Source organism: Colletotrichum scovillei (genome assembly GCF_011075155.1).
Source record: "Colletotrichum scovillei strain TJNH1 chromosome Unknown Contig00001, whole genome shotgun sequence".
NCBI classification, from domain to species: domain Eukaryota; kingdom Fungi; phylum Ascomycota; class Sordariomycetes; order Glomerellales; family Glomerellaceae; genus Colletotrichum; species Colletotrichum scovillei.
Genome location: NW_023336259.1, coordinates 4,420,740 through 4,443,274, shown reverse-complemented (window position 1 = coordinate 4,443,274; position 22,535 = coordinate 4,420,740). Strand labels below are relative to the sequence as shown.

At 50.2% G+C, this 22,535-nt stretch overlaps 6 protein-coding genes across 6 annotated transcripts; 3 read left to right on the top strand and 3 right to left on the bottom strand.

Annotated features, from left to right (window-relative positions):
- Positions 1 to 1,431: 1,431 nt before the first annotated feature.
- On the bottom strand, positions 1,432 to 4,939 carry HER10_EVM0007841 (uncharacterized protein). Its single transcript, XM_035477384.1, has 4 exons — positions 4,753 to 4,939; positions 4,553 to 4,666; positions 3,565 to 4,499; positions 1,432 to 3,511 (listed from the first exon to the last, which is right to left on the bottom strand). The coding sequence occupies exons 1-4, from the start codon at positions 4,759 to 4,761 to the stop codon at positions 1,624 to 1,626; spliced, it is 2,946 nt and encodes a 981-aa protein (XP_035338600.1). The 5' UTR covers positions 4,762 to 4,939; the 3' UTR covers positions 1,432 to 1,623.
- Positions 4,940 to 7,140: 2,201 nt separating this feature from the next.
- Positions 7,141 to 8,156, top strand: HER10_EVM0012302 (uncharacterized protein; the record flags this gene model as incomplete). The annotated part of the gene is made up of 2 exons (XM_035481699.1): positions 7,141 to 7,147; positions 7,168 to 8,156. 2 exons carry the CDS (start codon positions 7,141 to 7,143, stop codon positions 8,154 to 8,156), a joined length of 996 nt encoding a protein of 331 aa, XP_035338993.1.
- A 1,971-nt stretch (positions 8,157 to 10,127) lies between these two features.
- HER10_EVM0002580 (adenosine/AMP deaminase) lies at positions 10,128 to 12,072 on the bottom strand (the record flags this gene model as incomplete). The annotated part of the gene is made up of 4 exons (XM_035472286.1): positions 10,128 to 10,319; positions 10,375 to 10,892; positions 10,963 to 11,838; positions 11,895 to 12,072. 4 exons carry the CDS (start codon positions 12,070 to 12,072, stop codon positions 10,128 to 10,130), a joined length of 1,764 nt encoding a protein of 587 aa, XP_035338104.1.
- A 3,942-nt stretch (positions 12,073 to 16,014) lies between these two features.
- Positions 16,015 to 16,541, top strand: HER10_EVM0010662 (endoribonuclease l-psp; the record flags this gene model as incomplete). The annotated part of the gene is made up of 3 exons (XM_035480115.1): positions 16,015 to 16,183; positions 16,240 to 16,354; positions 16,406 to 16,541. The coding sequence occupies 3 exons, from the start codon at positions 16,015 to 16,017 to the stop codon at positions 16,539 to 16,541; spliced, it is 420 nt and encodes a 139-aa protein (XP_035338856.1).
- A 422-nt stretch (positions 16,542 to 16,963) lies between these two features.
- HER10_EVM0005455 (uncharacterized protein) lies at positions 16,964 to 18,022 on the bottom strand (the record flags this gene model as incomplete). The annotated part of the gene is made up of 1 exon (XM_035475071.1): positions 16,964 to 18,022. One exon carries the CDS (start codon positions 18,020 to 18,022, stop codon positions 16,964 to 16,966), a length of 1,059 nt encoding a protein of 352 aa, XP_035338349.1.
- Positions 18,023 to 19,777: 1,755 nt separating this feature from the next.
- On the top strand, positions 19,778 to 21,415 carry HER10_EVM0013024 (uncharacterized protein; the record flags this gene model as incomplete). Its single annotated transcript, XM_035482396.1, has 1 exon — positions 19,778 to 21,415. One exon carries the CDS (start codon positions 19,778 to 19,780, stop codon positions 21,413 to 21,415), a length of 1,638 nt encoding a protein of 545 aa, XP_035339065.1.
- Positions 21,416 to 22,535: the final 1,120 nt, after the last annotated feature.

The following is a 22,535-nucleotide window of genomic DNA, read 5'->3' as shown; positions in this document are numbered from 1 at the left end:
GTCTCGTCTCATCTTCTCTTGTCCTTCCAGCTCCAATCAGCTCACCTTCGTAAGACAAGGTCATGCTGTTCAATTCCGCTCAGCATCGCCCAACCATCCGGTCATCCCGACTCAAGATTCGACGGCTCTCAGCTGCTGCTCGACTCGCGACGTCTTATCCAGAATCACTCGCCATGCGGTTGTCGCAAAACGGCACACAGCCACCGCCCTCCTCAACCTGATTCAGTTTTGCTCCCCTTTGTTCCCCCCACGACTCGCAGAGTGAAGAGTTGCCATTCTTGGCAGAGTCCATTCCATACTCTCTACACTTGGCCACGGCTCTGTCCAAAAACAGCAACATGGAAAATCGGTACCAAGAGAACTTCCTCCGTCTCCCAGACCCTGATCCGTCCGACCACTTCATCTGAAGCGATGCCGTAATCCGGTTCTACCGAGCCTTTGCGCCATCCACCAGAGTACTCAGCAACTTCTAATTCCTCCCATCTCTTCTTTTATCCGCCAATTTTTCCACTAGCCTTCTTTCTCACTGGACCCCTCATCTTAACCGAGTTAAACGAAGACATCGGGCTTTTTCGATAAACTCTGCCGTCTGCCTCAATGACGAACAGTGTGTCACAAACCAAGATTTAAACCTCAACTCTCTTTATTTGACAATCGAGGGATCGAGATCTGTTGCTCTAAGCGTCCATGGAATTATAGCTCGATCCGAACTCACGTGCCCGAGCGCGCGTATCCCCTCCAAGAAGCCAAGAAAGCAAAAAGGCCAGAAAACCGAGAAACCTCACCAAACCGAGTCGTGTTGTGACAAGAGTTATGAGAGTGTGTGTTTCTCAACTCAAACTGCGCCTACTTGACCTTCACTTTCTGAACGAGAAAGACATCAGACCTCAGACGTTGTGTAGACACCCCTACCCTGATCCCTCAACCCATCCCCATCCTTCCAGAATATTCGCGAATCCGACTTGACGTGCCCAGCCAAGCCCAAGAACTCTCCAAGAACCCCCTTCAACCAGCAATGTCCCCGGTCTCGATCCTCTACAATCATGCAACCTCACGAACGCCCAGCTCAAGCCCAAAGTTGCCTTGATCCCTCACCTAGTGCAAAACCGGGCTCGGCACCAACAGGCCGGCCATACCCAAGAGAAAAAAGTCTCCGCGCAACGGCAGCCACACCACCCAACACCCCAGATCCCTGTCCCCGCCTCTGGATGCATTAGCGCACGTCAGCCGTCGATCATCAGCCTGGCTCCCCTCGGCAGATCCAGTAGCATGAACGGCGGCTCCATTTTGGGTTCCTTGGTGCCGTTGCAGGTCTTTCATCTAGACAACCTCCTCTCCTCTCGCATGACAACCACCTCACCATCTTCACACACCGAGCCCACCACGGCAGACCGAATCACATCGTCAGAATGATGGAATATGGTAGCATTGTGGAAAAGTCTATTCTTCATTCCTCGTGAGTGATCCGCCACCAGAATGTGCCCACCGAGCGCCAAGCAATGCGAAGACTACACGCAGGTCCCAGAGGCGCAAAGAATACTACGTACAAGAAGGACAATTTTGTCTGGTATATATAGAGAAGCTTCGCCCCCGGTCCCTGGCCCGACGTTGCATTCCGAGGACTCACGCATAGCGGACCTCGTTGAAGAGCGCCGCGCGCACCTGGATCAGGGCTGCGAGCTCAAACAGGAATGACTGTAGCACAATGACATTGGTGATGACATGCGACACCGTAGCTTTCCTCTCCTCCTTCTCCGTATCCCTCTTTGGCGTACTTGCTCCGCCAGCCTCACCGCTGGGTGTTCCAGGCACGGCATCCTGTTCTGGCTCATCGCCGTCCCGGTCTACCTGTGGCTGTTCGTCTCCACCCTCGTCATCATCGTCTTTCGGGGGCGGCATGTGTAACGTGGGTTTCTTCTTCCCAAGATCCAGTGGGATAGGCTCAACCTTGCCGGGGATGCCAACCTTTCGGGCGAGAATGCTCTGATCTATAGCTGCAAACGCCGCGGCCTGGCTGGCTACCGGATCTCGAGGTGTGTGCGACGACCCAGCTTCATCCGCTGCGCTTCGACCAGAGTTATCGTAACTACCAGGCGTGTCTTTGGGCGGGGGAACAGGCCGAGACGTTGGCGTGGAGAATCCATACCCACCAGACATAACACCTGGTGCCGGGCTACCCGTTCCGGAACTGCGGCTGTTCTTCCTGCCCCGTGGGCTTCCAGTACGGCTGGGTGTGCTCAGCTCCGACACCAGTCGCTGGGCAAACCGTTCGAGACCCGAGGGCCGCGCTGGCGATCCACTGCGGGTTGCGTCGTCCAGACTCGAACGCTCCGGGGTGTGCGTTGAACTATGCCTCTGCGGTGTTGGCTTGCGGGGTGGCAACGGCGGACCAGGTGGGCGGGGCTGGTCTGCAGTCTGGAACGCCTCTCTTCTACCTTGCAGAAGATCCTCGAAGCGGGGCACAGTCTCGCGATACTTGGTGACCTGGTTGCACAACTGCTGTAGAACGACGAGTATACGAGGTAGAGATGACTGTACCCATACTGGACGACGACGGCAGGCATCCAAGGATTCAAGGGTCTGCTGCTCCTCTGATGTCGTAGAATCAGGGTCTGTCGGGGGCCTAAACGACGTGGTCGAGGCGTCGGGTGAGGTAGGGCTGGGTGGCTGCTCCTCGTAGGTGTACTTTTGAGGGCTCCGCAGCATCCACCCTTCGGGTGCCATGTAGCCACAAATGGCCAGGTCTAAGATGGCCTCGGTGAGGGAGAGATTTGTGTCGACGGGGTTCACGAAAAAGGTCTCGAGAAGATCCAAAACCGAGTTGAGCAGCGGGTCGTCCGGGCGAAGCGTGTGCTCGTGCACGTCGCGTGGCGCCCCAGGCAGTGTATCAGGAATAGCGGGCAGGTCATGATTGTTGGTGGATATCTTGGGTGCGACGAGCTTCAGGGAGCAGGGATGACTCTCGAGCCGGGACATGGTGTCCTTCAGGACGTTATCGTAGATTTCGTCAAAGTTGTCCTGCCCTCCAATGGACCCAGCCAAACTCATCAAATAATCCACCTCCTGCTCGTGGGCACCGATAGTCCGGTGCATTTTGGCTCCCAAGACCGCTTCAGTCCGGAGCAGCGTGCTGATAGCATACCGATGATGCCTCCGGAGGATAGCCGAGATCAGCTGGAGAGTCACGCGAATGGTCTGCTGGTTATGTGAGCGTAGACACGCCTGAGCAAGATCGACCAGATTGAAGAGCAAGGGCGTAGCCGTGATGTCGGATTTGGTCTGGGCAAGCATAGTCGCGAGATCCATGGATTTACGCTTGCGAGCCGCACTGATGGAGGCTCGGGAACCTGACATATCTTCGGTGACATGGTCCGGCAAGCCGAGCAGATAATGAAGGATAAGGTTGATCATATCAGGGTGGTCTAGGGATTCGAGGATTCGGCGGAGGTACGTCAAGACAGCTACGGACGAGCCTCCGTCGATATCGGACGACTCTAGTAAAGAAGGGTATCTAAGGAATACGTCAGTGAATGCCATTGCAAACCTGCAAGTGGACGGTCTCACAAGAGTTGCTGGAGGAAAATGACCTGGAAGTGCTCCAGAAGCGTCTGCTTCACCTCGACGGATTTGCAGTGATCTAAGACATCCTGCCAGAAGAGAAGGTGAGAGAGGAAGGTCTCGAGGTGCAGTTGAAAATCGCCAGAGCATGAGCTGATGATTTCAAAGGTGGAGGCTGGGTGTTGGTAGTCGGAGAGAGCGAGGATGGGAGGCAGATCGTTGGTGGGATAGTCAATAACCAGCTTGCGACTCAGCTGACTGTAGAGCGCGCCCAGGCCGGTGGCCATGAGAGTGGAGAGGTCGCTCTCGACGATCCATTGCTCGAGGGACTCGTCGCTCGATGCAGACTCGATGATGTACAGCAGACCTGTCCTGGCAAAGTCTCCAACCTTGCCCTCGTGGTGAATGTAGTCCATCAGGATATAGAATAATGGGAAATCCTGTCTCTGCGTTCGGCCAGCAAATGCATCATGCCCGTCCTGGGGCTTGTCCTTGGGATTTCCATCGTGATGGCTCTTGAACCAGGCGTGCAGTATCTCCCGGTTGAGGCGGATCTTGGTGGTGATGTTAAAAGCCAGCTCGACGACCTTGGCCTCGGTATCGGAGCCCAACCGCACACTGTTGACACCGGTGATGCGCACGAGGAGGTTCGTCAAGCTGGCGGAGAAGGTTGTATTTTCGACAAATGCCTCCTCTTCGGTTTCGAGCAGAGTTGCGAAGAAGAGCACGGCTTCTTTGATGATCCACTCATTGTAGGAAGTGGTGGCTATCTTGCCAATGGGTACGTAGACTTGTTTCTTGGCGGCATACTGGATGCACGGGTGAGGTAGCGGTCGTCGGGACTCGTCGTTGAGGATGTTTGTAAGTTCTTGGAGGCGGAGTTCGAGGTTCTCGGCGGCATCGACGTCGTTGGCGAGATTGGAAGACGACCTCCAGATTTGCTATCACGTGTTAAGACCAGGGCCTCGCCGGCAGCGCAGGGGAAGCTTCTCACGAGGATGCGGTTGTACTCTTTGTCGAAGCGATGCAGACGTTTCGTAGGGTTCTTTGCTTCTTCTTTGCGATGGGCCGCGGGGGACAGCGAGGTGCCTGCTAGGAGGCGCGACCACTAGAATTCGGTCAGGACTTGAGTTTCTTGTTGCCCAAGCCCAAGGTCAAAAGGGAGGGAGGGGTGTTTCGTCTAGGGTATCTCACAAAGTCCATGGTGTTGTCCCTGAAGGCATCTCCAGCAGAGCAGGAGAAGACGGAATTATTCGCGCATCAAGCTCGGTGAGAGGAAGTCGACTTGCGGTTGGCGAAAGAGGAGCAGCAGGGAGGAGGCGGTTGACGGCGGTGGCCAAGGTGAGACCAGGTGGTTTAGGGGAGGATTGGCGAGAAATGGAGACGGAGCTTCGGTGCATAAACTGTCAAGTGTCAGGCGTCGCGAAATGTCATTCCGAGACTTGACCGCGTCCGCTGGCTGCCCGTTGGTGGGAGATCGGTACGTACCCTCTAATGCAGCCCGCCGCGCCTGCCCACGTTGCGTTGCACAACCCGGGCCAACGCACGGACTCTAGGGACTTGGATAAGATAAGACAACGTACTTCATGTGGCGGTGCGGTCTGCTATCTTATGTAATCGGCAGTGTGGCTGATTGAACACAGTCGTTGATGCTCCATCCTCATCTTGCTAACATTCGGACAACAGCCATAGCTCAACGTATTCTTGCTTGGTTCTTCCGTCATGATGTCTTAGTATCACTGTTCAGACTTGTATCCCTTTTACTTCAATTTTACTATGGAAGTCAGAAGAGCCGGAACACACTTTGGTTATTTCCTCCCAAGTGACATGGAGCTATCCTAGGTAGGTGCTCCTTGGTTCATTTCATGTACTTTATTCTCTTGAACATTCCCAGTACCAGATTTCTATTCACTACTTCTAGAGTGAAATACCATCGTTTATATGCGCCTTGGCCCTTTGGTGCCAATCAGCTTCACGTACGTGGGATTCAGGGGCCATGGTGAGGAGTGGCGGCAAGCCGGGCAGTCTTTTACCTCTGCAAACTCCAGCCATCCATAAGATGGATTCTACCCTGCAGACGATCCCAAGTGAAAGAAGTTGAGGCGGCAATTTTGTGATGAGCCTGCTTCAGATCACGCAGAACATTGGATTACATCACCATGTCTTTGGCGGCAATTGCTCTTTCAAAAATAGATTCATACGCCGCCGTTACCTCCTTGTAATCAATATGAGGGGTCGAAATGCCACGCAATCACTTGACACATCCTGAAAGGATCTCGGCTGGTTATGGAAGCCTTAGTCTCGTTCAAATTCTGATGTAGCTTAGCTTTGCACAAAGTTTGAACACTTGTCTTTTGTTCTTTTCTTCGTCATGTCCGCTGCCGCAAGGTTCGAGGTAGCGGGATTGTTATTGCAAGATGTCACTTTGATGACTTGAGTGTCAGCTTGGAACAACCTCCATCTTTCCCTATGGTGGTAAAACCCGGGGTGATTGTCGAGCCGCCGCAAATCAGTACCCAGAGCCGGATGGCGGTAAATTTTCTTTGTTCGCAGCAAGCAGCCAGTTGTTCGGCCTGTCACGTTGGCAACGAACAGTATGTGAACAGTACGATAACAAAGGATATATGGAGAACCAAGGGCTGCATTAGCTGGGATTTCACTTTGGTAAACCGAGAGTAAACAGAAAAACCATAGCCGCTGCAAAAGAGGAAATGTCTTTGATAGTTCCAAGAAAGAAACTGACATCAATGAGCTCAGGGTTTCATTGTGAACACTCTTGGAGCTAAGACATCATCGATAACACCACAATCTTGTTACTACCGCCAGCTGTGATTGCAAATCGAGTGGACCCGAACTTTTCCCAGCGCATTTAAACATCATTTCACCCGGCGTTTTCTTCGCCTAGTGCCGCGATTGATTTTTGTCAAGCAGGTCCTCAGTTTTCGCACATTCACCGAACTCAGAATCTTCCGGTAAACAAAGACCTCGAATCTCAAACAAGACCACGTAGTCATCGTTTCCAGATAGATGTGACAAAACATCCTATCTGAAGACTCTTTAACCCTTAACAACAAGTCTCATGACACCACACAATGTCTCAAGATCAGATCTACAGAAAAGCACTTGGGGATGTCTTCCAATGTTGCGTTAATGTTCAGCTTGACAAACGTCTCGCAGAGCTTCCTGTTAACAGAATGCAGAATTCTGTCGAAAGAGAAAATGAAGGTCCACAGCGCCTGGACCAATATCTAGACGTCTTAATTCCGGAAAAGATCCCAAGCGCAGGACTAGCTAAGCCGTATCCAGAACGTTGGGAAGATACACTCTCAGCTTTCCCAAACGGCAACGTCGGTTTACCTTGGAATACACTTTGTAAAAATATGAAGAAAGCCTTGCATACGCTCCATATCGACGGAGGAAACTTGCGACAATTGATCTCGTTTTTCATAATTGTCGTGCGTTATCAGTGGACATCATTTCCCAAGCGGCTATATATTGACTTCCACAAGATTGATCCTCAGACCTGGGGGAGGATCAGGTGGGAGGAAATCAAATATATCAAAGATTACGCCGAGGAGAAAAATGTTCCGTTCGCCTTCCCATCTATAGATGGCAACCCCGTGTTCGAAAATGTCAGCCGGCGAGCGGCAACCGAAATGCTTGGCGCAGTCATCACCCTCTTCTTTTCCCTCAAAATCTTTCCAGATGTTGAAGAGTTTGCGTGCGATAAGAAGATCTTTCAAATGATAGAAAATTATGTGAGAGAGCCGCTCAAGAAGGCCCCATTGCTGGCTATCAGAGGCTTGGATCGATCCGATCCCATTCCGTGGAACGTTGTCCGTCGGCTAGCTAATGTCACGCCCACGAAACATCTTTTACTCGAGGGATGGCTTAGTGATCTTCCCGAACAGGAGGGAGAGGGTCTTAGGGATTATTCAGACATTACCTTCAACAAGATAAACCTGGGCCGCACTCTCATCAAGTACCTAATCGACTTTTCGGTTGCCAAACTCTCAGCATTGAGATACATCGGGGAGGACTGTACTAAGAAGGGCAGGGAATGGAAGGACCCTCTGCAATTCGTTTTTGACCTTTCTTCTCAAGGAGAATGCTTGGAAACGTTATGCATTGGCTTGTCCAGACCTTCAATCGGATACATGAGCGGTCCTCGCCTCCCTCACATGGGCATGTTGAAGAAGTTGACACACCTCTGGATTGATTCTGACAGTACCGTGCAGCGATGGCAAGCTCTAGACATCATGGAATTCTTTTGGCGATTGGATCCTCAGCCAAACGACACTTCCCCGCTATTTGGTAACCCGCCCAACTTGGTTGATCTTCGCGTCATAGGCCATCCAGACGACGTCAGACGATGGGTCGACCATGTGCGCGGTTATGTGCTTGACCCTGACTCAAAGGTGTGGGAAACTCTAAAGAAGATTGGCATCAGAGATGCGACTCGATTGGAAAGATACAATAAGGATTTGGCTGGGAAGATTGATTTCTATCTCATAGGCGAAGATGAGGACATCAAGCTCTGGAGAATCGGAGGCCATACCAGACGACGCCAATTCTGGGAAGTTGTCATCGAGGAGTAACTCCGTCTGGACCAACTTATAACTACGACACAGCAATACGTCATCGTTGGAAAAAGTTGGCTATCGGCGGGAAGGTTATTCCTTTCGCACGGTACACAGAGTTTCGGTATTAGTTACAATTCTTTTTGCCTCTATCACCGCAGTCGCAATCATAGTTTTACCTTAGGCACTTTAGGCATTCACATTGCTCCATGAGAGTTCATTCATTCATTCAATTCGTAATCAATATAGATTAGCTTCCTAACTATATCATTCAATCGAATCCGTGAAAATGCCCTCAGCGTTAATATCATGGAAGATGAAGAAACTGTTCTGATCCCGGACTTCTCTGCAAGGTTCTTGCTTCTTGCCTCGAACTTGCCACTTTGAAACCCTGACATGGCGAGGCGAATCCCATCCGCTATAATCCAGAGGTGCTATTTTAGCCTTCAAAAATCTCTAGTGGCTTTGGGTGCTGGTATACCGTACTTCTAACACCCTTTCTGCAATATAGGAGTATCCGATTGTCTGATGCTCTAACATGTTCCTGCCTCATTATTCCACGGGATTAGTATTGCCAAATGCATTAAGCCAGGCAGAGGTTACCAATGGCCAACCGCAAAGGATCAACCACAGCCGTACCTGGGAGTCGCCAACATACCCAGCAGAAGCTCAAATTAGTATGGCCATTGGTCATTTATTATTAGCCCTTTCTAGCGTCGAAACAAGTCGGTTTTGACAAAAAGCTTTTCTCCGAGGTCATGGCCGGGCCTGATTCAGTCACTACCGTTGATGAGAGCTCCCTCTCTTACTCTGGTAGAAGAACTCGAATCTCCGGTATCGTTGTCGTGGCAGATCATTCTCACGCTATGCCAGCTACCAGTGGAGCACTTGTTGATCCACGGAAAAGTCACCTTCGATGTCAATCGCACAAGAGGCCAAATCCAAAACCTGGACAACGTCAAAGACATCACTTTCGACGGGTTGATCATGGAAGGGAAACGGACTAGGATTCCTCGGGCACCCAAGCTTGAGGCCTTCAGATATCTTAGCCCGCACGCACAAAGGTGCGGTAATGCCTTCGTTCAATTCAAGACTATTTTCAACTATCTGGCTCTTGAAACGACGTCTCTTAAGATGTTGTGTTTGAGCTTCCCAAACATGCCAGAGTCTCTTTTACAATATGAGTTGTCGAGCATGTTAGAAAAACTGGAAAACTTGACGGCTTTATGGATTGATTTGAGATCGGGCAAAACAAAGGAGCGTACCATTGGTCAAAATGAATTCCTGAAGTACGTTCAATCGGAAGTATTTCTCATGAACTTACCGAAATCCTTGGTATCTCTGGCCTTAACAGGCGACTTCTTGGGCATCGACTCTGTTATCAATCTCGCGGTCAACAACCTCAAAAATCTGAGCGGGGTTGGTATCTCGGTTCTGAATCCACATAGCATCTCCACGGACAATGCGCTCAAACTCGAACACTCTTCGCGTCTCAAAATCTTTTCACATAAGGATGGCGGAGCGCCGGTAGACACGAGTGCTTGGGGTGAAATGAAAGTTTGGAGACTTGCAAATTTGGCTTGGGATTTATCCTGATTCCTTGTCATTTTTCCCTATTTGCTTTCACCCCGCTCCCTTGTGAGAACGTAACCATCGGTTGGTGTACGCCTCTCACTCTCAAAAACCTCAACACGATACTATTTTAGAGAGGGAAATTGCCACGAAGTTAAAGCATCTTCTAACTGGTAATTCGCTCCTTTAAACTCTCTGTCACAAACATACACACATCTTACTATGCCCCATATGTGCGGCTCGATCCGTTTCTTTCTCGAGATATATGCCCTGCCAGGCTTATGTATCTTGACCCAAAAGAAGAGACTCATGGCCGGTTACCACGGCGTCCCCATCACCGGACCCGTGGGCAGTCACTTCTCCAGCCCGGGGTTCTTACTGACCGTACACATCACCCGGCACACATTTAGTTGTCCGCTAACCTGCATATGCCGCACCATAATCCTTGACAATCTCCTGGCAATAGGAATCAAACTGAACATTCCACTCCTGAATGCGCTGGCCCTTAGTTCCCCTTCCTATTTCACCCAGGTCGATATCCAGCGCCCATTGCTTGTCATCTTGGTCTTCAAAATTGGACCACCGCAGGCTGTTTTGCGCAAGGGCGCCCTGTCATAATGTGTTAGCAACGGAAAAGCACCAAAGCTTGTAAAAGGAATCATACCAGTCCAGCGAGGCCAACGTTATCAAACCCTTGAATGACCTGATAGAAGTCGTAGCTCAGCCCGGCGGCGTCCTGTCCCAGCATTGCAGGATCATCGTTGCTAATAGCCGTCGTGACGCCGTGCGCAATCATAGCTGGCAAGGGATGATGCAGAATATCCGTAGCCAGCTGAAGTACCTCGTTGGAGATGGGACACACCTCAACCATGATGTTATTCTTCTTCACAGCATGGATCAACTCGGGATGCTTGTAGAGCGAGAATCCGTGGCCGATCCTTCGTGTCCCCAGAAGAACAGCGTCAAACAGATTGAGATCGGTCGAGTTACCATCGCCGAGTGTCTCCCCTGCGTGAAAGAAGAAGGGCATGGTGAGGTTTTTCTCCATCGCCTCCTGCTGAAACCACAATAGCTCCGGCGCAAGATCGAGCAGGGTACGGCCCAGATCTTCCTGGGAGACTAAATCGTATCCGCTGAATAGCTCTGAAAAGTTGCCCTTCATCTCCAACGCACTTTTCATGCCTACACAATAAGAATTAGCTTCTGTAATCATTGTGTGCAATAATGCGTCTGTGCAAGAGGTCTGACTCACTTGCTAGGATCTGATCCGTCGGCTTAGATCGCTGGTCTGCCCAGATAACCCGAGCACCGTAAAAGGGAGCTAGAGTAGCGTCGGTTTGTAAGGTATCGTTATGCTGACCCTTGAAGTAGGCAAGCTCTTCCTCCATGAGACCCCACCATTTCTTACCGTCAGTGTCATCCGATGCTGATGCCCCAGTCTGTACCAGCTTGCCCGCCGCGCCTCCAGAACGGATCTCAACCCAGCTGATCCTATCTCTCGCGAGTTCTTCAAAGAGATTCCTCCAGAAACTTCGTACAACGGGCTCGTAGATCAGCATAGTCCCTGCTGTGCCAAACAAGGGCTGGAAGCGACGCCAAATTTCATCGACTCCTAATTCGTGCTGTATCGCCACGTCGGGAGCAAGGACCAACTTGCTCATGATGAATTCGCGGAACGCAGGCTCTCCCCCGGGGAACTGCTCGATGGCAGTTTTGACAGTCACAACCTGGCCTGTGTAGTTTGCGGACGCGATGTCGGCCCACTGGCTGACGGTGGCAGTGTTTGGCGGCAAGAATGTAGGCTGAGATGCGAGGCGCCCTTCCGCGGTGCCAATAGTCTTTGTGGTCTTGAATAGCATCCCTTCCACAGAGATGACGGAAGAAAGCAAAGTGCTGTAAGGGAGCATGGCTGAGAGATGCGCATGAAGTAAAGCGCCTTTCGGCATACGCTGGACGACTTTCCACAAGGTCGTGTTTGCGATCTTTGGGCGGGCCAAGGCGAACATCTCGCCGGCAAAGCTTCCATTGTTCAGATTCCAAACTGTCTTCATCTCATTCTGTCGAATATTTTGAACTATTCGGTCTGCGTGAGCGCAATCCGCAGACAGACTCTCTCTAAATTTGGCATCTGTTCCGCATCAATTATTTACAGATTCGTTGGCGAGCACCAGCCTTGAGACATACCTTGTCGCTCTGTCTTCTCTAACGCAATCATGAGATCTCTCGCGCGGTTGTGCTGATCTATGATGAAGCCTGTCTTCTGGAATTGAGCTCTTTCCTGGAGCTCATCTCTCTCGAGGAGGGGATGAGACGCCGCCAGGGCAGAAAGAAGAAAAGCCGTGGACAACTTTGAGAGGTTCATGATGGACGAAAGGTCGCGAGGTCGTCGAAGTGCTGCCTGCCCAAGGTGCAATTGACAATGGTGCGAGGATACCATTAGCGGTCCCTCGCAGGCTGTCTTATAGATCTCCATTTTACTCCGAGACGTGAGGCTTGAGACAGTTCATGATCTCCCGGACTGCACACGGAATGACCCAGAGTCAACGGAAGCACCGTGTCACGGGCCGACCCCGCCGTTTCTCAATAATCATGCCATTCCCTGTAGCTCGCCTGCTTAGTGCAACTTCAATCTCCAGAGTCCGATCTGTCATGCAGAGGGCCGTTCGTTTGTTGCAGTGCTCTTTTGCAGCAATTTCTTTCCGTAGGCCCATCGCATTCTGCTGTGCAGAGTCTCATCCGCTTGATGCCTATTTCAGCAGTGTCGCTAATTCAAAGTCCGACTGAGACACTGCCGAAATTTGACAAGTTTCAGTCACTGGGTCGTTCTTCGACCAACAATATCACAAGCCTAATTCATTCTGCGGGGAAATCAAGACGCTTTCGTTGGAGGCTTGCGATTATCGAGCTGAGACTCCCGCCTCTGCCACGCCTTATCGCGGCAAGGCACGCAGCTTGGTGTTTAGTAGACGTTCCAAGAAAGAGAAACCACAAATTGCTGGCGTTTTAGGCATTCTCCAGACCACCCGCTGTCTTGCACTTGCTAGACTTAATTGAGAATTTTTACTTGGTATTCTTCTCGTTCTTGTTCTTTGGAGTCTTCATTGTACAGCCTAGCGGTGATTCGTCCTGGTTCGCAGCGGAGTCGCTCTGAGCCATCTTCCGAGTGGTAATACCAGGCAGTGCAGTAAGGTTGTGGCATTGAGGTTGAAACTAGTACATGTCCCAAAGCGCCCAAAGATTCAACACGTGGATATCATATTCGAACCAGACGGCATTATTTAGACGCTAGATCCGCCAAGTTCCGGATCCGGAGCGTCTACGATGATAATCGCTGGAAGCCTCCGTTTTTGAGCTAGCGTTTGAGACCACACCGAAAACGGTACAAGACACTCACGTGGAACACTTGTATCACAATGTTTAATACTGTATTCGGACGACGTCTTGGGATGAGATGGCAATTTGATTGCCTTGCTCAGTAACATGCAAAAGCTGATCAAGAATCACATGGGAAAAGCTAAGCCAGTAAGAAGGCCCCTGCAATAGGTACATCAGAACCTGATTTATGTACTCAGACCTTAGGAGTCAATATGTTACAAGTGTAACTCGCCGGCGGTGGAGGGGCTTTCCTCACGGCTTGACAGATCACGGAAATCAGAATGGATCAATAAGGCTTCAGGAGCGTTACATATTCGTGAACTAATGTCATGTTACAGTGAAACAGACTCCGCTCACCCTCGAGGCCACTCCAGCATAGGGCTATGAATTGAACGAGTCTTTCCGGTTGACTAGAGACAGTCGGAGTAATTGACTTTTACAGTCTATTCGCCTTTATCTCTAAGATTGACCGATTTACTCGCATTATAATAATCTAAGACTCAGTCGGATAAGGTGATTACTCTGCAAGTACATGTATGCATTAGTAGGGCACGGGATAAGTCAAACCCCCCACTTCCTGGCACCCCCCTGTTTCTGGCACCCACAAAAACGATGGGATCACAACCCAACCTCCTCATTACTATTAACTATTGATCCTCAACCACACCCACTACAATACAACTGCCAGCCCATTCAGAGTCGCTGGATTCAGCCGTAATAACCTCCTTTTCACCCGCTTCGATTTGAGCCCGATGGATATCCCTGATGTTCGCAAACTTCGTGTTGGGATCGATCTGAACAGTCTTCCTCTTCCTAACTGCAGCGTTGGTAACTTGAGCCCTCAGGTGAGCCAGCTGCTGCTGGGCAGCTGCCAGTTGCCAGGCCTGCTCTGTGAAGCCCACCTTCCTGAACAGCAGCCGTTGAGTGCTGGTATCATTGTCGAGTTGGGTGTAAGTGCAGTTGACCGCTGAGCTCTGCCAGCTTCCTGGGTGTCGACCAGACCACTGCAGAGGAAGCAGAATCCCATGGCTCAACAGGGTAGTTTGTTGACCATTATGGCATCGCTTTTGCCCCGACTGGTTGGTTTGGTGTGGTGGGCTTAGCAGAAGGCTCAGGTAATACCATAGGGTTCATCAGGGGCTTAACCATCGCTACAGGGTGTAGACCAGTCCACTTCCAACCACTTCTGATGTTCGAGACTGATAGACCAGCAAGTCGAGCCTTCTGGTAACAGTCCAGGAAGTTCCTTTTACCTATAATGGTAGAGTCGTTCCATTGAGACAAGTAACCGAGCTCCTTCCGATAGGCTGACTTAACAGGGCTGAAGACAGACTGGTCAAGTGGCTGGAGGACATGAGAGGAGTGTGGTGGTAAGAACAGTAAATGGATATTGTTAATATAGCAATTCCACATGAAGTCTGTCGTCGTATGACTCCCATGCCCATCCACAATCAACAGTCGAGCCTCGCCCTCAGCCTCGGCATAGTCTGTGGATAAACACCTTCTCTAACCATTCAATGGCAGTTAAGTCTGTAGTCCAGCCATTATCTGTTGCTGTAAACTCCCACCCATCGTATGGAACCAGATGTAATGGAAACCACTGTTGTTGGACCGTCTTCCTTGAAAATGATAAGAGGACGAAGTGCCCTACCCAAGGCTGAGATACACTCAATGATAGAGACCCATGCCCTCGACCCAGGTTGTTTCTTGCGAACAGACGTCGTCTCAGCCATGCCCAGCACTAACCCATTAGCTCCTGACCCTCGAGGATGCCAGTCTCATCCATATTATATCTGTTGGCTGGTTTGATGTCCTTGATCTCAGGGATAGCAAGGAACTTAAACCAGTTCCTAATGACCTCAGTAGATGCCCCATTAACGCGTCTAGAATCGATGGAACGACTTCTCTGAACCTTAATGATAGGGTTCCTTCTCACGAAGGCATAGATCCAGCCTTTTCCTAATGGTTTGGTATCCCCAGCAGCAGCCAGAACTCGCTCTGCGAATTCCTTCACCTGTTGGTGCGTTGGTGCGAGGCCCAGCGAAGCCTGAATGCGAACCCATTGTGCCAGCTTACTCTCCTGGTCAGAGACAGCCTCTGCCAGTCAGCAAAGCCACTTTCCTAGTCTGACCACCTTGGAGACGTAGTTGGAGGGTTGATCGTGGTATCCCATACTCCAATGAGGCTCTCTTTTGACTCTTGCCGTTTGAGATGTCCTCGAGAGCCTGACGAAGCTGATCTTCGGTATATTGAGGCATTAGATATAGAAGAAGGTATGTGCAAAAAATGAGCCCATTTGGACTCGAATTGAAAATGTTGTGATAAAAGGAGGTTGGGGGTGGGCATTGCGTTGTGGTGGATTTTCGCGTTTTTGTGGGTGCCAGAAACAGGGGGGTGCCGGGAAGTGGGGGGTTTGACTTATGAGAGGCCATTCACCGCAGCCTTTTCGCGCCTCCGTGGCCCAGCTTCCATCTTCGGCAACCGGAGAGTCAGCCCTTTCACCGTCAGACATGTTCTGTCTTCACTTCCGCAAATTGTAAGGTTGCTCCAGGTTCCAGAGTTCAATCTTGCTCCTGAGTTTCTTCGTAAACCCGCTTGGAAAAATAAAAATCTGTGCGAGCGATAGCTTACACATGTTGCGTATCAAACATAGGATCTTAGAAAGGCAGTAGCAGGTAGTTCCCTCTGGACTCATAATGAATGTCACCTCTAGCCAAAGGTTCTAGATTGGGTTATATTACAATTAAACAGACGCAAGGGACTTGATCGGCGCCAAGCATGCAAAGCCAGCTTGGTATGATGTCATGAACTGAGCAGCGCATGGGAACTTGAGCCCAATTAAAGGGGATCCGAGTCCTCCCCCAGCAGCGCTCACGATTAAATATTCAAAATTCACGATCCGCAGATGTTTGTATCAATTCACTTCACAATGAAGCTCCTCGGCATTCTGTCCATAATATCAGTGGCAACTTCGCTTCGCCTGGAACCCAATTACACCTCATCTGCGGGGGTAGAGATCTTCAATCCCTCAGTGATGTTCCCACCTACCGGGCCATGGAGTCTGATGTCAAAGGCAGGAAGTACTGTTTACGTCGCCGGTGCATAACCACAAACCTCTCGCTACCCGCCATAACCACTGACAAATGCGTGGGAGCAGGCATGCGCGGCATTTACCCATCTAACAACACCCTTGCTCCGGTGGGTATTGACCGGATCCGCCAAGCTTACGCCAACATGATTCAACTTGCCGAGCTTGCTGGCACCGATCGGTTTTCGGCAGTACGTCTTGTTGTCTATACGACCGATATGTATCGATATAGGCCTCTGTGCAATCAGGCACAAACGGAGCTATGGGGGAACGACCCCAACAGACAACCCCCTCGGTCGATCATTGAAGTCCAGAGACTGAACGACGATGATATTGTAGAGGTGGAAGGCACTTTTCTGGTTGCCTGATGCTTTTAAGTTATTACGTTCATTTGGCGTCCAGCTATCGGTACCCACGAAGCATATGGAGGGAAATTTCAGAGGATGACGCTGAGGTGTGTGTCCGACACAGTCAATAAAATTGAGCTTTGAGGAGTTGGCATTCCATATGGCAAGCTGGCGGGGGAGATACAAGTCGAGCTAGGCTTCTGCACGCATACAGGAGTCTACCAAGAAGGAACTGTAGTCTTGACTCCTGTTCTTATTCCAAAATGAACACAATGGATAGCACGTGTATGGAGACAAAGCCAGTCTTATTTTATCGAGACACTCTCGTCCTCTTCAGCTGCATATTTGATCATTCTCTTGTGCCGCGTCAAGACTGTTGACTTAGACGGCTCGCTGGATCTCCCCTCAAACTTCCTTACAAGTCGTGAGCATCCTCACGCTCATCATCTCAAGTAAGGGAGGGCTTCTTTGCGTCCTTGTCCAAACCACATCGAGTCCCATTGAGTATGGCCCACATGCTCTTCAACCAGCTCGTTGTTTTGGTACTTTTTGAGTTTCATCCCGCCGGCAAAACGGAGATACCACGCCCCGCTCATCTGCTGGCGCAATGTGGTTTCTTCTCTCAAGTACTCAATGACGAAGACAGTGCCTTCATTCTGGTATTCAAAGTGAAGTTTGTCGGCAACAGGGCGATCAACCTTGTCATCATGTTCAATGCCGAAGGCATTGAAGCTAACCTTGGATCCATCATCAGCCACGACAGTATCCTTGTGCTGGATCATAAAGGTCTTGACCAGAACAGAGTCGTGCTTCTCGGAGAAAACGATTGCGGAGGAGATGACAGTGTACGGTCCGAGTGTTCCTCGGCCCCAGTACCAATGGTTAATCGTCTGAGCGAGCGGCGCGTTGCCCCAGTTCTTGTCGTGGTACCCATCGCCGTCAACCGTGACTGGCGACTCGCCAGCAATGGTATAAGTAGCGGTGACTTTCCCTTGGGGCACCGCCACGAACCAATCAAAATATTCGTTGTCCTTGGACCACACGTGGCCTTTGCCAGGGCGCCAGGGCGAGGTCGTGTTGGTCATTTGGATGTCGATATCAAGGCTCTCGACCACCACACGAATGTGATACTCATTGAGCCCCGTGCCACGGAAGAAGTTGACAACGCCATCTCTAGTGATGGTGACATCGCACTCATCTCTGCTGGATTGGAACTCGTCTGGGCTGTAGGCTTGTAACACATTGCAGACTCGGCCATCGGGTGTCTCGAGTTGGATCTGAATTTTGGGTTCGAGTCCGACTTGGGGACTGGTGAAGAGCTTGGTATGAAATACCACCATGAGCTTTCCGCCATTGGCCAGGTGTGAGTCAAAGTACCACCATTCGAATACGCCGGGTTGAGAAGGGTCGGTTCTCAGGGAGTCTTCCCATGGTTCAACCTTTGTTGTTGAAAGGGAATGCTCGGGATGTTGTTCTCGGACGGAGAGCGAAGAGAGCGTCATGATTATGGTGTCCTGTGGGATGAAGTTTAAGCGGATCGTGCGAGATGCAAACAACGTAAGCCCCTCTACTGTCTTAATGAATCGTCACTGTCTCGGGACATACTGGCATTATATAGGCGCCATTCATTGCTGGCTAACGGGCATACGGACGCGTAGTAGTCCGCTGTATCTTTTGTCTCTCCAATTAATAAGGTTTCACTTGAACTCTGTCACCAGCTGTAGCAGCTCAATGGTACCATCCTAGGACTTGGCTTGTCAATTAATAATCGACCTCAGATAAACTCGCGGATATTACGGCCCGTTAAACCCGTTTTCGGGAAGTGGGACTACTCGCCTAGAGGTGTTTCCAGGTTGTCCAGGTCTTACCTTAATTGTACTGCGGAGATACCCACAACAACTACACATTGACGTCCAAACTTGAAGCTGAGGTGACTTAAGATGTGGCTCGACCTCGGATAGCAGTGTTGAAGAGAAGAACGCGCCTTGTTTATGGCTACTTCCTCCTTCGTCCCAACGCAACAGCGTCGGCGCAACGGCTAAGCAAGCAATTACTGTAGATGGCAATCGGTCAAATGTTGCGTACTATACTGATAGAGATGGCTGCTATTTTTGCGGCTACGATTCTGTGCTACAAATCAAGAACCTCACGTTCATATCCTCATGAAAGCCAGTAAGTTCCTGAACATTACTCATTGTTCAATGTTTGGGTACCATGAATAGTGTATTAATGGCTTGATACCCATTACAGTCCCATCTAAGACCAGCTTGATCGTTTCATATTGGATGATGTTTTGTTGTGTCATCCGATGTAGCACCAAGGAAGTAGAAGAGGGAGAAGCCCATGAACATCGTTTAAATAACTCAAGTCCCACCATTGGCAATGCAATTTTTGCTGTCATTCGGACTACCGTATGTCCCAGGGGTAGACTAAACATGGTATATCGATCCCAAATACTTCTAACAGGCCCTCACAGTGACTGATTTTGGTACAAAATCAGAAGAAAGGCGGATGGTCGAGGTAAATGGTAGTGATCTGCCCAAAGAATGTACAAACCTGTTGTACTTTCTGCGTTGGCAAAGAACATGTTGACGAGAATATACCCAGACATCAACGAGAATACACAGATATACATACCCCTAAGGTAAGGTGACTGTGGGGCTCGCAAATAGATGCACTGAATACTTCACCTTTCTACCTTTCAGGCTAGTAGTGGTGAATATCGAGATTTGTTTTTACCTACCAGTTTTGTTGTCCTCCCGGCGGAAAGCACGACCTTGACCGCGTTCTTCCTCCCCCACCTTCATTCACCTTTTCTCACTTTTCATAGCGGCCGGCGAGGGAGGCAAAAACTTCCAGTCCCAATATTCACCTCGCCGCCTTTTTCTTCCTTTCATACTCTACTCCGTCGGCCTGGAGTCAGTCTTCTCCGTCAACTTCGGTTTGATTGCTTCACAGACACAAGTCGATCAAAATCACCACAACCTTCTTGTCTACCCGGAGCTTCACAAAGGCCCTTATCAAGACGGTCGCTCTTGCGTGAACGGTCTTTTGCTTTTTATCTCTGAGAGCACATCCGATAATCTCCCAGGTACATGAGCCCGATCATCTTGTTCCATCTCTTGTGTTCAGCCTGGCGAACAACCATTGACTGTCATCTAGTACCATTATCCTCCTTCAGAGTAAAGAGATCACTCAAAACTCGCGCAACCCACCGCTCACACTGCGCTCAGATACTCACGATCAAATTATTGACGATGGCGACCCTGAATGATCTCCCTCCGGAGATCATGTATCAAATGTTCCCAACGCCCTCTTTACGGGAACAGTTCTGTGTCACCAACACGGATGCAGATCTGGCCAAAGAGATTCAACCATCTTGGTCATCTGCCTTGAGCCTCTCACGTACCTGCAAAAGGTATCGTCGCATGCTGGTCCCCGAGCTCTACCGAAACGTCAGCATTCATGGATATAACAGCTTCCAAAAGCTCAAGTGCTTCATTCAGTTTCTGATCAACAACAAAGATATTGCCTCGAACATCCGAAGCCTGTATCTACACTTAGATCCCAGCAACACGGAGACCAAGAACTTCACAGAGGCGGATCTCGAATGGAGTCACTGGGCAGCCAGACAGTCGGGCGCTCCGTCGCCTTACTACCTCTGGCACTCGGAAGATGGGAAGCTTCTGCAGATGTCTGAATCTCGACGCTCCAGAACTCGGATCTTGCACCTTGGCATTCTCCTCGAAATCGTTCTTTCGCGTGTACACGGAGTGCAAGAGCTAGGTCTCGCAGTGCCTGGAGGCCTGTTTTGCGACCAGTACGGCCCATGGTCCAGGAACGAGCTCGATGGTCTACTATGGAGAGGGGAGCCAGGCCCTTCAGATCCTCTCAAGATTCAAACCTTTCGGGGTGTCCAGCAGCCACTTCCGAATATCAAGATGCTCGCTATACGTCCGAGTTGCCTTCCAAAGAATCATCCAGACACGACTATTACGCCACTGGACCTTAACCATCTACTTCACTTCGCCCCGAACGCCAGATCGATTTTCATTGCAAGTCGGGATGCACAACCAGCCTCCCCTCTCGATACCCACTCACAATGGTCCAATGTTACTTGTCTCACCATCACCGAGACATTTCTGGACGAACAGAAGATTCGGGGGATGATCCAAGGATGCGCCTCCCTCGTCTCGTTCAAGTATCTGAACTCCCGGGCAGATACATACGTTCCACACTGGCCTGTGTCACCCGAAGAGATTGTTACTATACTCCGGGAGCACCAGAACACGACGACCACCCTCCTCACTCTCTGCTTTGATCTCAATGACTGGTATCGTGGAGAGTACGAGGCTATCAGAAGTCTTTCGGACTTCAGCAACCTGGAGAGTCTCTGGGTCGATGCCTCGACTGTGTTGAAGAAAGTCAAATATGGCTCCTTCAGTCGTTCAGAAAAGCACAAGCGACTGACACACAAGCTCAGTACTTCTTTCCCCGCCTCAATCAAGCGTCTTCACCTTGCAGGTAACGAGCCTCAAGTTCGTCATAACATGTGCGAGGTGTTGACAGACCGCGAGAAATTCCCCAATTTGAGATTGGTTGAACTGGAGGACTTCGTTCGGAGATTTCCGGAACTTTGGGATCCAAATGAGGACGATAGCGATGACGATGACGCGGACCAGAACGATCTTGGCGATAACGGTGATGACTTGACTTTCTCGGCCATGAATGGTGGAGGCGGTAATGGCGGCGGAAGCTACTTGCAAGATGGTGATGCTAAGGAGGAAGACATCGGCGAGATCAACAAAGACACCAACTTGTCATACCAGGAACGATTCATCAGAGCAGGTATCGAGTCTCCAAGCACGATGTGCACCCTTGGAGAGTTGTGGTAAAGGGATTACCTTTGAGAGGGCAAGGAAACAAACGCCCATTCACAGCTATGCATTCCGATGGACCATAGAACATGGCACAATCCCAGTTGCATTCAGAGATGCAAGTTGAGAAGTGGACAATAATCATACCGTCCCGGGCATTCGACACCTTCTAGTAGACACCACAGAAAAATAGAGAGGCTTTTCGCAAAGCCGTAAGGCTCCAGCCTGCTCACGAATCATTTTTTATGCACTGACTTCACTTGATCTTACTACAATGACCTCGTCACTTTGCTCAAAGTGATTCTCGTTTACTTTGCTCCAACAACGCACTTGATCCATGAGTGAGAGACTGTAGATCTCTAGTAGAGAAAGAATAACATCGGCTCGACTTTGAGGCACACTTGGTTTAGGGCAGGCGCACTTTGGCATCAGGACAGTCGTGGAGCATCATCTGGCTATATGTACCTATGTATGATTTTGGATCGCTGTACGAAAACAAGCCGCTCTGTTCCTTCTAGTAGAGGTATGATGGTTTAGAGGGATGTACGGTTCTGCGTGATATCCAAGCAAACCACACGTTTGGAAAAAGGAGAAGGAAGCAATAAATTAATATGAAGAATTCTTCTGTCGCTCCTTCCTTCAACATGATTCCTCGTCGGCGTTCCTTCCCAATCATAAGTTCACCTTTTTTGTGCTTTTTCTTCTTTTTTTCCAGTTGTCTTTTTCTCTCTTGCCCAACTCACCACTCCTCTTCTACCCACCCAGCTCAACTTCTTCTTCACACCACCCTACCTCTTCCGGTCTCTTTGCCCTCACTTCAACTACCAATTTCTTCCCTCGAGGTATTCACAGAAGAAGCTCTTCTCCCCCAAGCCAGGAAACGAGAAGAGTTTTCTTCCGCACTGCTCTCTGGTTCTTGATAGTGGTTGCTACCCACGACTCGACGCTTGCGCTTACCAGCGTCTTCTCTTTCACGCAATGGCTCCTCACGCGGTGCGCTCTATACCCTCTCATTCTTCATGATCCGCAATGCTAACGACTGTTTGAGAAGATTTCCTCAATCCAGGCCTTCCCCAGGTGCCGCCGCCTGTTCAGCTGCCACAGGTACTCTCGACTCTTCAACTGTCCCGCTGGTGGC